The 16863-nt window shown below is 50.2% G+C and overlaps 1 protein-coding gene across 4 annotated transcripts in view; it reads right to left on the minus strand.

Moving 5' to 3' along the window:
- Positions 1-15080: 15080 nt before the first annotated feature.
- The window catches only part of LOC309523367 (far upstream element-binding protein 3-like), a 388935-nt gene continuing 387152 nt past the window's right edge, over positions 15081-16863 (minus strand). For 2 of the 4 annotated variants that reach the window (XM_082207141.1, XM_082207142.1), the window contains exon 17: positions 15081-15191. In XM_082207141.1, coding sequence (XP_082063267.1) covers positions 15156-15191 — 36 coding nt within the window. In that variant the 3' untranslated portion in view covers positions 15081-15155. The remainder of the gene's footprint in view (positions 15192-16863) is intronic. The other 2 variants (XM_082207139.1, XM_082207138.1) reach the window with 1 other exon arrangement.

The following is a 16863-nucleotide window of genomic DNA, read 5'->3' on the forward strand; positions in this document are numbered from 1 at the left end:
GCTCTTTACCTTGCAAGATTCAATGTTTTGCCCTCTGCAGTTTTGCAAGGTAGGTCCTCGAAAACCCCATATTAACCCCATATTTTGAAAGGTACTGCTCTTGTGACACAAAACAGGTTGAATCCATCACACGTTCATGTGCATAAAATCCCAACAGTGGCCAGAGTAGAGGACACAAACACACACAAAAAAAGCAAAGGGGAAAAGAAGAAAGAGAAGATAAAAAGAGAAAAATTAAAAGGACTTATGATTCTCCATTTGTCAGTTACATATAAAAAGATTATTCAAAGTATTCACTCCAGGATAACATCCAACTGTTCCTTTTTCTGCTAAGTGATATTTGGGAAACTACCGTAGTTGAAAAGTTTCTCTACTCCCAAAGACGGTAATAAAATGATATACTCAGATATTGATTGATTTTGTATTTGTAACAATCCTAGAAAGTAACAATAATTGTTACAGATATGTGATGTAACAATCACACATCCAGCAACGGAGAAGTGAAATGCTAACATCCCCCCCCCTTTTCAGGTAACCGTTGCTGCATTTGCTAACGCAGCCATACACAAACATACAGTTGTCGTACACATAACAGGCTCCTGCAGTGCTCCCCCCCCAACCTGTGGGACCACTTGCAACTGGTCTGGCCTTGTGCCTGACCATCTTGCCCTTCATGGCCTTTAGCCATGCCTCAGCATCCTTTGAGGACACACTCTGTACCTCTTGGAAGCTTTTAGGTTCAAAAATCTGTTCTGAGCTACTAACAACAGCTATATTTGCAGTAGCTGTTTTGGCAAACTCCTGAGCAAACCTCTTAGGTTGTTTGGCCTATGTGGCCCTTTCACTTCTGTGTATGATACGCAAGTCTTCCAGACTGGGCATCTCCTCAAATTAATGAATGTTAGAATGATGTTGGAATGAAGCTAGGTGGTTTAAGCAGTAATGCTATAAAGGTGTATGTAAAAAAGGATTGATAACTGTCAGGGCTGCTACCCAGTCCCAGCTCACATAGGACCACGTTAGCCAGCGTTCACGTTAAAAGAGCCTTTATTGGGTTACAGGTTCCATTTCCAAACTGCAATGTGCAGCCCCACGTCTTCTATGTCAGACCGGCGAAGACCCGTCTGAGTCTCCGCCTCTAGCACACCAGCTTAATACCCTAGCCTTGCTCCACCTCCTGCGCCTTTCCTTCCGTCTCTGGGTCCTTCTGCCCCCCGTGGTCTCTTCTTTCCTACTCTCTTCTGACGCGGACCCCCCTGACCCTTCCGCCTCCTTGCGGCGGGCTTTGGGACCTGGCTCACTCTCCGGGCTGCTTACTGCGCCAGCTTCCGCTGCATTTGAACTTGGCGCGCGCGCCCAACTCTCTACCTTCCTCTTGATCGTTTCGTCGCTCCCGGAGGTGGGCGTGACTACTCCTGACTCATGCCCTCCCTCCTGCTGAAAGCCTCCGGAACCCGATGTCTGGTCCCCTTTCTCCCCGCTGCTCCCGGCTGGGCACGTGGGTCCCGATCTCCAACTGCTGCTCTCTGATCCCTCTCTGGACCCTTCTTCCTGGGGTGTCCCCCTGCTTTCCCCCCTTGCTCTGACCGCTGGCGCTCCCTTCTGGGAATCCTCGGACTCACTGGACAGGCTCGGTGATCTCGGGTCGTCATCCCCACTCATCCTTCCTTCGTATTCCTCCCCCTCGCTCTCTGTCTCCTCCCTTCTCTGCGTCTCTGCTCCTGAACCCCTGACATCCATCCCCCCCTCGAAGCCCCCCCTTCCCCCCTCCCCGCTTTCAGGTGTGGGTGCTGGGTGCTCCATCATCACGGGAGTGAATGCCGGATACAGTTCGCTCCCCGTCGCTGGCCGCCAACTGAAGACCTCCGAGTCTCCCTCCTCGCGTTCGTCAACGTTGATCTGCTCCACCTCCATCTCAGTGCCGCCGTGCTCGAACCCAAGATCCTCCCCGAACACGTCCATGTCAGTCTCTGCGTCGGTCGCTCGACCTGGCATCTCCAACCACCTCCGGCGCCACTGCTCCTCTGGTCGATCGTCCCACCAATACGAGGTGTCTGACGCCGAACCCTCCGGTGACCCCTCTGGGGAACGGGTGCCCGGTGCGGGCTCCCCGTCCGAGTCGAATCCATGGAACGTGCTGGAGGAAAGTGTGGGCGTGAACAACCAGTCGTCGAAGAAGCCTGCTGGCATGGGTCTGTGTGGGAAAAGGGCATGAAACTCGTCCTTGAGCAGGGGTTCCTCCAAAGCGTAGTCTGGCACCCAGCTATTAGCACTGGCCCGGGTGCCCTCTCTGGCTAGGAGGTATTCTACTCCCTCTTCCCCCCATCTGGAGTCCAAAATCTCCGTGACTTCGTTGATGGGGTCCTGCTGTGGCAATCTCCCCGCCTCCGTCCGCTCCTGAGACGGACTCGGTGCTGTTCCTGGTTCCTGGAATCTGTGAGGTGCCTTGTAGGGAGTGAGCACCGACCTGTGGAACACCGGATGCATCCTGGAACCCTCTGGCAGCACCAGCCGGAAAGCTACTGGGTTGATCTGTGCTTCGACTTGGTATGGACCGAGTTGCTTGTGCCCCAACTTCTTCTTGGCTAACGATCTGGTCGGCACTGCGTGGGCTGCCAGCCAGACCCAGTCTCCCACTCGGATCTCTTCGCCAACCCGCCTGTGCTTGTCAGCTTGCACCTTGTATGCGTGCTTCGCTAGCTCCAGCTGCCGTCGGAGTTGATCGTGGACCTCCTGCAACTCAGACGCGAAAGCGTCCGCCGTCTGCGGTTCCCCTTCCCCCACTCTCTCCAGTCCCGGGAAGGTTCTGGGATTCCTCCCATTGTTGGCGAAGAACGGCGTCACCCCTGTGGACACGTGCTTCGTGTTGTTGTAGGCGAACTCGGCGAGCGGCAGGTAATCCACCCACGTCGCAGGCTGTTGATTGGCATAGCATCTCAGGTACTGCTGCATGATGGCATTGACCCTCTCCGCTTGCCCGTTGGTCTGCGGGTGTCTCGCTGATGTCAGGTTGATCTTGACGTTCAGGAAGCCCATCAGCTTCTGCCAGAAATTCGAGATGAACTGGCGTCCGCGGTCGGACAGTATAGACCGCGGCAGACCGTGCACTTTGAACACGTGATCTATGAACAGTTTGGCCGTTTGTTCCGCCGTCGCCACCTTCGCACACGGTATGAAATGTGCCATCTTGGTGAACAAGTCCACCACCACTAGTACAGCTGTCTTGCCTCTCGAGCTGGGTAGATCCGTGACAAAGTCCAGGGCCACCCTCTCCCACGGTTCAAACGGCGTTTGCAGCGGTTCCAGCAGTCCCGCCGGTGGTTTGTGCACCGGCTTGGCCCTCTGGCAGGTGTCGCACCTCGCGACGTAGTCCGCGACCTCCCCTCTCAGTCTGGGCCACCAAAAGTCCCTTGCGACTAATTCCACCGTTTTTTCTGTGCCAAAGTGTCCGGCCGTGGGTGCGTCGTGCAACTGTTGCAGTACCTTGGCACGAAGTTCGTCTCCCGGCACGTAGATGGCCCCTTTACGTAAGAGCAAGCCGTCTCGCATCTGGAACTCGTCGCTCTTCGCCGTGCCCTTGTGCACCTCGGCCATCTTCGCCTGCGCGAATGAGTCGTCCTGCAACGCCCGCCGCACCGCATCCAGGTCTACTGTGGCTGAAGCGCACGCCCACGCTGTTGGCGCGAAGATGTGCATGGCTGCCGCTGGCGTCGCCTCTTCGAGGTATTGCGGTTTTCGGGACAGTGCATCCGCCATGATGATGGTGTCGCCTGGGACGTACTCTATTCGAAAATCGAAGTCAGCAAAGAACTCTGCCCAACGTATCTGCCTCTGGTTCAGGAACTGCGCCGTGCGCCAGTGCTCCAGATTCTTGTGGTCCGTGCAGACTTGCACTGTGTGCTTGGCTCCGATCAGGAAATGCCTCCACGCTTTGAACGCTGCATGAATGGCCAGCAACTCCCTGTCCCAGATGGTGTAGTTCTGCTCCGACTTGCTGAGCTTTCTGGAGTAGAACGCTCCCGGCCTCCAGACCCCCTGCGGGTCTCTCTGCAGCAGGACAGCTCCCACGGCTCTATCGGACGCGTCCGTCTCTACCCGCATCGGTCTGCTGGGGTCGATATGCAGCAGTTGCTCTTCCGACGCGAAGAGACGCTTGAGTGCTTGAAAGGACTGCTCCGCCTGCTCCGTCCAGATGAATTTCTTTTTCTTGGAGCTTAGCGTGTCCGTAATAGCCGCCGTCTGCATCGCGAACCCCTTGATAAACTTGCGATAGAAGTTGGCGAAGCCCACAAACCGCTGGACCTCCTTCCGGTTGCGCGGGCTCTTCCAATCCAACACCGCGCGAACCTTGGCGCTGTCCATGGCTAGCCCCTTGTCCGACAACTTGTAGCCCAAGAAATCCACCTCCGTCGTGTCGAACTGGCACTTCTCCAGTTTGGCGTACAGTCTATGCTGCTGCAGCCTCTTCAGCACCTCCCGAACGTCTTGGTCATGTGCTTGCTGCGATTCGGAGAATATCAGGATGTCATCCAGGAAGCAGACGCACTTCTTGTAGAGGAGTCCCGCCAACACATGATGCATGAAAGCTTGAAAACAGTGAGAACCGTTTTGCAATCCAAACGGCATCACTCTGTATTCGTAGGTGCCCAGAGGCGTGAACATGGCTGTCTTCCACTCATCGCCTTCCCTCATGCGGATGAGATTGTACGCCCCTCGCAGGTCCAACTTGGTGAACACGCGTCCCTTGCGCACCGTCGCTAGGAGGTCGTCAATCCTGGGCATGGGGAAATCAGAGGGCTTGGTCATCTTGTCCAAGAGGCGAAAATCAACTACAAGTCTTTTTTGGGGCGTGTCTTTCTTCTTCACGAAGAAAACAGGACTGCCCCCCACTGCCTTGGACTCCCGGATGAAACCGCGCTCCAAATTGTGATCTATGAACTGTTTGAGTTCCTGTAGTTCGTCCTCAGACATGGAATACAGCTTCCCTTTCGGCAGCGTCGCCCCTGGTAGGAGGTCAATCTTGCAGTCATACTGCCTGTGAGGGGGTAGCTTGTCTGCCTCCTTCTCGCAGAAGACCTCCAGAAAGTCTGCGTATTTGTGGGGGACTGCTTGCAACGTTCCCAACTGCAGCTGTGATTCCTCCTCCTCTCCCTCCTGTCTGGGCAGGATGCAGTGCTCGGCACAATAAGAAGAGCCGAAGATCAGCTGTCGCTGGTACCAAGCCAGTGTCGGACTGTGCCTGTCCAGCCAACTCATGCCCAACACAATGGGCGTGTCCGACAGTCGGGTGACATTAAAACTGATGACTTCCCTGTGGTTACCAAGTCGCATCACCATTGGCGGCGTCTGCTTCACCACCTGCCCCCCCAGCAACTCTCTGCCATCCACTGTGACGACTTGCAGGGGCAGAGTGGCAGGCAGTAGCTGTATAGCGTGCTGCTCCACAAAATCCTGCGCTATGAAGTCTGCATTGCTTCCAGAGTCCACAGAAAGTGGCACGTCTATAGTGATGCCATTGGGTAGCTGGAGAGATGCGGTGAGCTGCACTACTGGTTTGGGTGGGAGGGGGTCTGTGGGTTGCAAGATCGCTGGGGACTGCTTCACTGATTCGTCTGGCTGGGCCCCAGTGCCTCTGCCTCCAGCCAGACATCGTCGTTTCCCTGCTGGGGTTCGCTGTGCTGCGTGGCTGCTATCACCGTTGCGGAGGCTGCAGTGTGCTTGGAGTTCCTCTGGGGACACTCTCTCGCCAAGTGTTGAGGGCTGTCGCAGATGTAACACTTCCGGTTCCCTCTAGGAGGCTTAGTCTTGACTGCTCCCGGTGCTGGGGCTCTGGTAGCTGACTGAGCCCTGGCGCCTCCCACCTCCATAGGTTCCACTCCCCCTCCTGGCGGAGGTGTGGATTGCGCACGCGCTGCTTCCCTGGGAACGAAAGAGAAACTTCTCGCTGCTTCACGCCCTCCACGTCCTTCGTCTCTGCACCATGGACGTTCTTCCAGCCTCACCCCCACAGTCAGCGCCCTTTGGACCACCTCCTGCGTGCTCCGGGGCCTCTCCCCCCTCGCAATTTCGTCTTTAACAGCACTGCTCAGACCCTCCCAGAACAGGTCTCTGACTGGAGGTGAATCCCGGTCCCATTCCAAGGCACTGACCAGCGCAAAAAAGCGGGCGTGATACTGCCGTACGCTCGCCCTCCCTTGTCTCAGTCCATGTATCTCCCGTCGAGCAAGATCCACGTCAATGGTAGATAAAAAGCACGCATCCATCGCTTTGATAAAGGCATCTGCACTCTGAAGCGCCGGATCTTTATCCCTCCACAAATTGCGCAGCCTCGCTTTAGCATCCCCATGCAAATGGGATAGTATAAACCCCACTTTCTCTTCCTCATCTCTAAAGTCTTTTGCCAGCAGTTGCAGTGCGCACATTACGTCTGCTCGAAAATTGGGGTACTGTTGCAAATTCCCATCGAAGTGAGCCACAAGCCCTCCTGCTCTCCGTGCCAACCCAACCCCCTCCGGTCTGGGTCCCGGTTGCCCTTGCTTAACCAACGCTTCAAACCTGGCGTGGAGATCTCTGTAGGCGGCCGCAGCATCCTGCTCCCTTTTCTTGGATGCCAGTACCTCTGCGTTCAATTGGGTCACTGCCTGTTGCAGCGCTGAAATTTTTTCTGCTTCCGTCATCTCTGCCAACCTTTGTGAGCTTGCTCCCAAACACCAATTTCCTCCTCTCGCTGCTTCTGCCTCCGCTGCGAGGTTTCAGGTGTCCGAAGCTATGCAGAGACGGGTCTTACTGTCAGGGCTGCTACCCAGTCCCAGCTCACATAGGACCACGTTAGCCAGCGTTCACGTTAAAAGAGCCTTTATTGGGTTACAGGTTCCATTTCCAAACTGCAATGTGCAACCCCACGTCTTCTATGTCAGACCGGCGAAGACCCGTCTGAGTCTCCGCCTCTAGCACACCAGCTTAATACCCTAGCCTTGCTCCACCTCCTGCGCCTTTCCTTCCGTCTCTGGGTCCTTCTGCCCCCCGTGGTCTCTTCTTTCCTACTCTCTTCTGACGCGGACCCCCCTGACCCTTCCGCCTCCTTGCGGCGGGCTTTGGGACCTGGCTCACTCTCCGGGCTGCTTACTGCGCCAGCTTCCGCTGCATTTGAACTTGGCGCGCGCGCCCAACTCTCTACCTTCCTCTTGATCGTTTCGTCGCTCCCGGAGGTGGGCGTGACTACTCCTGACTCATGCCCTCCCTCCTGCTGAAAGCCTCCGGAACCCGATGTCTGGTCCCCTTTCTCCCCGCTGCTCCCGGCTGGGCACGTGGGTCCCGATCTCCAACTGCTGCTCTCTGATCCCTCTCTGGACCCTTCTTCCTGGGGTGTCCCCCTGCTTTCCCCCCTTGCTCTGACCGCTGGCGCTCCCTTCTGGGAATCCTCGGACTCACTGGACAGGCTCGGTGATCTCGGGTCGTCATCCCCACTCATCCTTCCTTCGTATTCCTCCCCCTCGCTCTCTGTCTCCTCCCTTCTCTGCGTCTCTGCTCCTGAACCCCTGACAATAACAGATGAAAATTTAAAGTTACAGTATATTAAGTTAAAGGATCATGAGAAAACAAAGAGGGAAAGAAATTGCTGACTTAAATAATTGAACTGGAATACAAAAAAGGGAGGTATGAGGTGGTCAGGGAAACAAGGATATGAATGTAAGCTTTAGAAAGATTGATTCATTTTCCTTTTCTTCTTTTTAAGTGTTTTTTATTCCTTTTTTCCTGTATTTTGTATTTTCCTTTTATTTTTATTTTTTGTTTTTGTGTAATTCTTTTTTTCTCTGAAATTTTAATAAATATCATTTTTTTAAAAAACTGACTGGGCATCTCGACTTTAGGAGAATAGTGACCTATTGTGAACTGTGGTTCCTCCAATTCTCGCTCAGACTGTTCAGATGTTCTGAGAGATGCTTGTGCACTTTTGGGACACGGGTGGTGCTGTGGTCTAAACCACTGAGCTTAGGCTTGCCAATCAGAAGGTCGGCGATTCGAATCCCTGTGACGGGGTGAGCTCCCGTTGTTCAGTCCCAGCTCCTGCCAACCTAGCAGTTTGAAAGCACGTCAAAGTTCAAGTAGATAAATAGGTACCGCTCCAGCGGGAAGGTAAACGGCGTTTCCATGCACTGCTCTGGTTTCGTCAGAAGCGGCTTAGTCATGCTGGCCACATGACCCGGAAAAACTGTCTGCGGACAAACGTTGGCTCCCTCGGCCAGTAAAGTGAGATGAGAGCTGCAACCCCTGAGTCGTTCGCAACTGGACTTAAATGTCAGGGGTCCTTTACCTTTACCTTTTTATATCAGTAGTTCTCACATCTGCACTGTCACTGCTGTCAGCAGACTCAGTATCTGAGCCATTAGCAGAAATGGGGTAGCTTTGGAAAATGCCCACATTGTCTCCCCATTTTTCATTGTACACGACACTCCTGGTTAGCCTTACCTCTTTGGTATCAGACATTAGTACTCTGTAGGAGCCTTTTTCGTAACCTAGGAAAATACCACGCAAACCACGTTGCTGCATTTGCTAACACAATCAAACATACAGTTGTCATACCCATAACAGACTCCTGTAGTTCTTTTCCCGTATGTGGGACCACTTGCAACTGGTCTGGCCTTGTGCCTGGCCATCTTGCGCTTCTGCTCAGTCAGTTTTATAGACCCAATGACTATCAAGAAGCTTCATACCTGGGTTTATCGGGACTAGTTCCCAAGTCTTCTTCCTTTCTAAGGAATCAAGTTCAGCCTTCCTGGCCTTTAGCCATGGCTCAGCATCCTTTAAGGACACACTCTGTACCTCTTGGAAGCTTTTATGTTCAAAACTTGTTCTGAGCCGCTAGCAACAGCTATATTTGCAGTAGCTGTTTTAGCAAACTCCTGAGCATACCTGGTGGGTGGCTTACCCTTAGTAGCTCTTTCAGATCTGCGTATGAGACGCAAGTCTTCCAGACTAGGCTTTTCCTCTTTAGGAGAATAGTTTTTTTTTTTAATAAAATTTTTATTGGGTTTTCACATTTTATATAGACAAAAACAAAAACACAAAAAACAAATAAACACATAAACAAAGAAAAAAAATAAGAAAACAACAACAAACATATATACTTTCCCGAAAATGTTATTTCCTAACCCTGGTCATTGACTTCCCCCTACCCCCTCCCTTGCATCCCCATTTCCAAATTTATGTCAGCAAATTGGCATTTCCCTGTCTTAATATTAGTCCTTTTATAAAAACAAACAAAATTAGTTTTTTCTAAGTTGGACCTCAATTCCCTTCCATCGATTTCCCATTTTGTCTTGAATAATGATCTTTTTAACCAAATCCCATAATCATGAGTGTTGTTAGAACTTAATTTTTCCCTCCCTCCCATCCCCGGTTTGCGTCCCTTCCCAAAGCATGTCCAAAATAACAGTTCCTAGCCCGGGTTCCTCACGTCCGAGGCCCTCCAGTCTCTTTCAGTCCCTCTCCGCCGGTCTTGTTGGTAATCCTTTATGCCAGTCGTCACATCTCGAAAGAGTTCTTTCACCATCAATCCAAAGTCTCTTCCCATATTTGCAAACAGCTGCTGAAGAGTTTCCACAAGGCATGAATCTTGAAGGTAATCAAAATCAGAGTCTATGTGGAGGCCCCGATTATATTTCTTTATTTTAAATTCCTTAATTTCATAGACTCCCAGGACCTCCACTTTCGTCTTCTGCATCTTTCGTGGATTTATAGTAGATTTGCTCCAATAATCTCCTTGTTTGTATTCCACAGGCGTCAGCTTCTGCTCAGTATTTTCCCACATCACTTCTTCTCTTTCTTGTTTTGTCTTCTCCTCTTCTTTTATTATCATTTCTGGTTCAGCTGTGGATTCTTTCTCATTGAGGTCCTCGTTACATTCAGCAGGGCTACTTGTTTCAGAAGTCAAGGTCATCAATTGTTCACTCATAGCCGTAGTCTGCTCTTGTAAGATTCCGACCAAATAGAACATCCTTTCGATTTCTCCCAGTATCTTTCCATCCACAGCCATTGTAGTTCCACAGAATTCCCTCTAGAGGGAATCTGGTTACTTAGTATTCTTTTCCCCAACAGTCCTCTGTCTTGTTATTGTTTCTTTATTTCCAACAATTTTAGATCAATTGTAACTCTTTTTAATCCAGAGGTAACTTAGGTAGCAATTTTCCACTATTAACAGTCCGTTTGACAGCTTTGACAGCTGTCAAACTCTGCACTTCTTAAACCAGCTCCAAAGCAGGACGCTCCCGGGCCCGGGAGGGGGGGTTGTTTACAACAGAACACAAAACATCCAACACTCCTCTCTCCTGCTCAAAATTTCCAAATCTTGGAAGTTACTGTCTTTTTTTAAAACTCACCCTTTACAGGGTAGGCACTCCAGCTTAGTTCTTTTTTCGTTGCTCTAGATCGTCTGCAAGGTGGGGGGGTGCGGACTTCCTTTTAGCACATCCCCCGATCGTCTCAAATTCAGTGGATAAATTTCTTAAAAGCCAAGTCCAAATTACTCACGGGTTGTTTTTTCAGCCGAATTTCAAGGAAGGAAGTCAGCGCTCTCCGGTCATGGCTCGCGGCTTCGCTCAGCAGAGGTAGCGATGGACTCTCAGTGCCGCGCCACCCCCCGTATCCCCTCCGCAGCCTTTAAAAAGGCTCTTCGCGAATCAGGGGGGGCGCTTAAGGCACCCGCCGAGTCTTCAGTCCGCAGGCACCGCGCCTGCGGTTTTAAGGGTCCCCGTGTCGCCGGCACGGCAAAGACCCGTCCCCTGCTGAGCCGATTCCCTCCGGAGCTCGGAGGGAATCCGCCATTCCCAGATCGCGTCAACCCCGGAAGTCTCCTCTTTAGGAGAATAGTGACCTATTGTGAACAGTGGTTCCTCCAATTCTCGCTCAGACTGTTCAGATGGTCTGAAAGATGCTTGTGCGCTTCTGTAGTCCACTGTATCAGTATAACTCACACCTGCGCTATCACTGTCATCATCAGATTCAGTATCTGAACCGGCAGAAATGGGATAGCTTTGGAAAATGCCCACATTATCTCCCCATTTTGCATTGTACTCAACACTTCTGGTTAGTCTTATCACCTTGGTATCAGATTTTAGTACTCTATACAACCCTTTTCGTACCCTGGGAAAATACCATGCAAACCATGTTTGCTGAGCTTGTTGCTCTGTGGTGTCTGAACCCACATATCAGAACCAAAAATTCTAACCGACCACCTGTCTCCTTGATCCTTGCCCATCCTGGCTAATAAAAGCGAGCCGGGAAGGGCTGGGCGATGGGCTCTGCGGGGTGGTGAATGCTTCCCTCTGTGAGGGAGCCTTCCCAGACCCGCTGAAAGAGGCGGTCATTAAACCACTTCTTAAAAAAACATCTTTAGACCCGGTCAATATGGCCAACTATCGCCCAGTTTCAAATCTACCATTCTTGGGCGAGGTGATTGAGCGGGTGGTTGCTGAACAACTCCAAGCACGCCTGCAGGATGCGGACCATTTGGATCCCTTCCAATCGGAATTCAGGCCTCACCATGGGACTGAAACTGCCTTGGTTGCACTGGTTGATGATCTCCGGCGGGCTAGGGACAAAGGTGAGAGCTGTTTCCTAGTTCTGCTGGATCTCTCAGCGGCCTTTGACACCATCGACCATAACATCCTTCTGGACCGTCGAGAGGGGCTGGGAACTGGGGGCACTGTTATACGGTGGTTCCGCTCCTTTCTTCTGGGCTGTGTTCAGAAAGTGGTGGTGGGGATGAGTGTTCAGACCCCTGGGCTCTCACTTGTGGGGTGCCTCAGGGTTCCGTCCTCTCCCCCATGCTTTTTAATATCTATATGAAGACACTGGGAGAGATCATCAGGGGGTTTGGACTGGGTGTTCATCAGTATGCAGATGACACCCAGCTCTACCTCTCTTAAATCAGAACCAGTGAAGGCAGTGAAGGTCCTGTGTGAGTGCCTGGAGGCGGTTGGAGGATGGATGGTGGCTAACAGATTGAGGTTGAATCCCGACAAGACAGAAGTACTGTTTTTGGGGGACGGGGTGGGCGGGGGTGGGGGATTCCCTGGTCCTGAATGGGGTAACTGTACCCCTGAAGGACCAGGTGTGCAGCCTGGGAGTCATTTTGGACTCACAGCTGTCCATGGAGGCACAGGTTAATTCTGTGTCCAGGGCGGCTGTCTACCAGCTCCACCTGGTACGCAGGCTAAGACCCTACCTGCCCGCAGACTGTCTCACCAGAGTGGTGCATGCTCTAGTTATCTCCCACTTGGACTACTGCAATACGCTCTACGTGGGGCTACCTTTGAAGGTGACCCAGAAACTACAATTAATCCAGAACGCGGCAGCTAGACTGGTGACTGGGAGTGGCCGCCGGGACCACATAACACCGGTCCTGAGAGATCTGCATTGGCTCCCCAATACGTTTCAGAGCACAATTCAAAGTGTTGGTGCTGACCTTTATTTTTTTAAAAAAAAAAAATTTTATTGGGTTTTCACATTTTATATAGACAAAAACAAAAACACAAAAAACAAGTAAACACATAAACAAAGGGAAAAAAAAGAAAACAACAACAAACATATATACTTTCCCGAAAATGTTATTTCCTAACCCTGGTCATTGACTTCCCCCTACCCCCTCTCTTGCATCCCCATTTCCAAATTTATGTCAGCAAATTGGCATTTCCCTGTCTTAATATTAGTCCTTTTATAAAAGCAAACAAAATTAATTTTTTCTAAGTTGGACCTCAATTCCCTTCCATCGATTTCCCATTTTGTCTTGAATAATGATCTTTTTAACCAAATCCCATAATCATGAGTGTTGTTAGAACTTAATTTTTCCCTCCCTCCCATCCCCGGTTTGCGTCCCTTCCCAAAGCATGTCCAAAATAACAGTTATTAGCCCGGGTTCCTCACGTCCGAGGCCCTCCAGTCTCTTTCAGTCCCTCTCCGCCGGTCTTGTTGGTAATCCTTTATGCCAGTCGTCACATCTCGAAAGAGTTCTTTCACCATCAATCCAAAGTCTCTTCCCATATTTGCAAACAGCTGCTGAAGAGTTTCCACAAGGCATGAATCTTGAAGGTAATCAAAGTCAGAGTCTATGTGGAGGCCCCGATTATATTTCTTTATTTTAAATTCCTTAATTTCATAGACTCCCAGGGCCTCCACTTTCGTCTTCTGCATCTTTCGTGGATTTATAGTAGATTTACTCCAATAATCTCCTTGTTTGTATTCCACAGGCGTCAGCTTCTGCTCAGTATTTTCCCACATCACTTCTTCTCTTTCTTGTTTTGTCTTCTCCTCTTCTTTTATTATCATTTCTGGTTCAGCTGTGGATTCTTTCTCATTGAGGTCCTCGTTACATTCAGCAGGACTACTTGTTTCAGAAGTCAAGGTCATCAATTGTTCACTCATAGCCGTAGTCTGCTCTTGTAAGATTCCAACCAAATAAAACATCCTTTCGATTTCTCCCAGTATCTTTCCATCCACAGCCATTGTAGTTCCACAGAATTCCCTCTAGAGGGAATCTGGTTACTTAGTATTCTTTTCCCCAACAGTCCTCTGTCTTGTTATTGTTTCTTTATTTCCAACAATTTTAGATCAATTGTAACTCTTTTTAATCCAGAGGTAACTTAGGTAGCAATTTTCCACTATTAACAGTCCGTTTGACAGCTTTGACAGCTGTCAAACTCTGCACTTCTTAAACCAGCTCCAAAGCAGGACGCTCCCGGGCCCGGGAGGGGGGGTTGTTTACAACAGAGCATAAAACATCCAACACTCCTCTCTCCTGCTCAAAATTTCCAAATCTTGGAAGTCACTGTCTTTTTTAAAACTCACCCTTTACAGGGTAGGCACTCCAGCTTAGTTCTTTTTTCGTTGCTCTAGATCGTCTGCAAGGTAGGGGGTGCGGACTTCCTTTTAGCACATCCCCCGATCGTCTCAAATTCAGTGGATAAATTTCTTAAAAGCCAAGTCCAAATTACTCACGGGTTGTTTTTTCAGCCGAATTTCAAGGAAGGAAGTCAGCGCTCTCCGGTCATGGCTCGCGGCTTCGCTCAGCAGAGGTAGCGATGGACTCTCAGTGCCGCGCCACCCCCCGTATCCCCTCCGCAGCCTTTAAAAAGGCTCTTCGCGAATCAGGGGGGGCGCTTAAGGCACCCGCCGAGTCTTCAGTCCGCAGGCACCGCGCCTGCGGTTTTAAGGGTCCCCGTGTCGCCGGCACGGCAAGACCCGTCCCCTGCTGAGCCGATTCCCTCCGGAGCTCGGAGGGAATCCGCCATTCCCAGATCGCGTCAACCCCGGAAGTCCCCAAAGTGTTGGTGCTGACCTTTAAAGCCCTAAACCGGCCTTGGTCCTGTATACCTGAAGGAGCGTCTCCACCCCCATCGTTCAGCCCGGACACTGAGATCCAGTGCTGAGGGCCTTCTGGCAGTTCCCTCATTGCGAGAAGTGAGATTACAGGGAACCAGACAGAGGGCCTTCTCAGTAGTTGCGCCCACCCTGTGGAACACCCTCCCTTCAGATGTGAAGGAAATAAGCAGCTATCCTATCTTTAAAAGACATCTGAAGGCAGCCCTGTTTAGGGAAGTTTTAATATTTAATGCTGTATTGTTTTTAACACTCGATTGGGAGCCGCCCAGAGTGGCTGGGGAAACTCAGCCAGATGGGTGGCGTATAAATAATAAATAATAATTATAATTATAACTGAGGAAATATTATCCCACCGTCCAGCCATTTCCCCTTGCGCACACTCTGAGAAAAACGACCTAGGTAGGAAAAAATTGCAGAGATGCAGCATTTTGCCTTCCGTGTGAGAGAAGAGGGAGTGATACAGTCCAGAGACAGCTTCTTCTATCTATAAGCGTTTATTTACAGCAGTAAATCATCATCAGAACTTTCAGACATTTCCTCTCCGTTCCGTGCCGGAGCACTCTCAGTCTAAAACTGAAACCAACTCACAGAACAAAGACTGTGATGATAGCATAGCGTCGCGTAGACGCCCCCCCCCCGATACAGAACACCAAGAAGGTTAACCCTATAACCACCATACTCCACAATAACTATTATTGTTGTTGTTGTTGTTTTGTTGTTGTTGTTGTTATTATTATATCAGTTGCTTGAGAAAAGGCTTCTTCTGGTACAATTTCTCATAGGGTGTGCTGTTTACAGCTGAGGAGTATCTCCTGCTAGAAACATACAGAAAACAATTCAGTCCTTCAGCCCAAAATGAATTTGGCAAATTTGCATCATGCAACTATGATTTCATGCCCTGTAGCAAGATCTGGTTCACCCCTTCACACAAAGCATTCTGCCATGGTGATCTTGGGGTACCAACATCATGCTGAATGCCTTAGTCAGGAAACTCTCAAAACCTGTTGAACAAAAGACTCCTCCCCGATCTTGGAAAAGAGAATCAATTTGCACATTATGAACACTTTTCAACCATGCACAAAATTCCTTAAACTTGGTTAGGGCTTGATCCATTTGTTGCAGCATATACACCCAAGTAAATCTGGAAAAAGAATCAACCAAAACCAGAAAATACTTAGCATTGCTTCTAGAGGGAGATAGAGGACCAACTGAATCAGCGTGCACCTGCTGATAAGGTTTTATAGCTTTCCCCCCAGACAATTTCCCTCTGGGAGCTATCTCAACCTTTGTTTCTGCACATGACTTGCACTTCATGTGATCCTTATTTTCAGACATAACACATGTTTCATTTTTCACCACATCACCACCACCACCATATGATAGTAAATACAATCCATTTACATTATAGCCGTACAATATGTTCTCATTGTTCTTGCTAATGATGCACTTCTCTTTACTGAAGGCAACAGTAAAGTCTTGCGAAGTAAGCTGGGAAATGCTGAGTAGATTATCAGCCAAACCAGGAACAAAAAGTACATTTTGCACAGTTGTCCCGACGCTCTGAAGGTTAATAGTACCAACACCTTCACTCTGCAAGCGATGACCATCTGCCTGAAGTACAGTCCCTTGTTGTGCCTTAAAGGTGACAAACAGGTGTCGGTCACAGCATAGGTGTCTTGATGCCCCAAAATCTATTATGAACACATTCTGTGCTTTTGGGTTGGTGCTTTGCATGATCAAAGCCTTTGCCTGGGTAGAACTGGGCTGGGCTTGACCCTTGCCTTTGGCCCCTCTGTCCTTGAAGCTCTTGGTAGCTTCCTTGGCTTTTGGGCGCTTTCTACAATCCTTTTGCAGATGCCCCTTCTCACCGCAATTGTAGCACTGCTGTGCTTTCAAAGCTGTGGCACTTTCTGCACTCTGTGCCACCAACTGGGGTGCTTTAGAAGCAACAGCCTCCCCCTGATCATTAGCAATAGCCTTCCTGCGGTCAGACTCATTGAGCAGGACAGAGCAAACACATGAAACAGATAAATCAGCAGTTGGCAGAACAGCCAGCTGAGATGTGACAGCTGAGTAACTGTCGTCCAGGGAATTCAAGATCATAAAGCAAAAAAAAGACTCTGGAAGTGCGACTTCCCTCTGCACCAGCTGCTCCCTTAGGTATTTCATCTGCGTCAGATGCCTTTGGAGCTCTCCCCCAGGCTGTAACGCCATCTTGGACAGCCTCTGGAAATGAAGCAACGCTGATCCCGCAGCTACTCTCAGATGTGCCTCTCAAAGAGCAATCGACACATCTTGAGCTGACCTCTTCACCTGAAGATGGATCAGCTGCTGATCACGTACAGCCAGTGTGAGTGTAGCTCTAGCCTGTTGATCTGCCTTCCTCCACCTTTGGGAGGGCAGGGCTGGCAGACACCTGTGTGCCAAAGGTCAACCGTGTGCCAAACAACCTGTTTCAGCAGCAAAGTCTCAACCTTGAGATTC

The sequence above is a fragment of the Podarcis vaucheri genome (assembly GCF_965113315.1).
Source record: "Podarcis vaucheri genome assembly, chromosome: W".
Lineage (NCBI taxonomy): Eukaryota > Metazoa > Chordata > Lepidosauria > Squamata > Lacertidae > Podarcis > Podarcis vaucheri.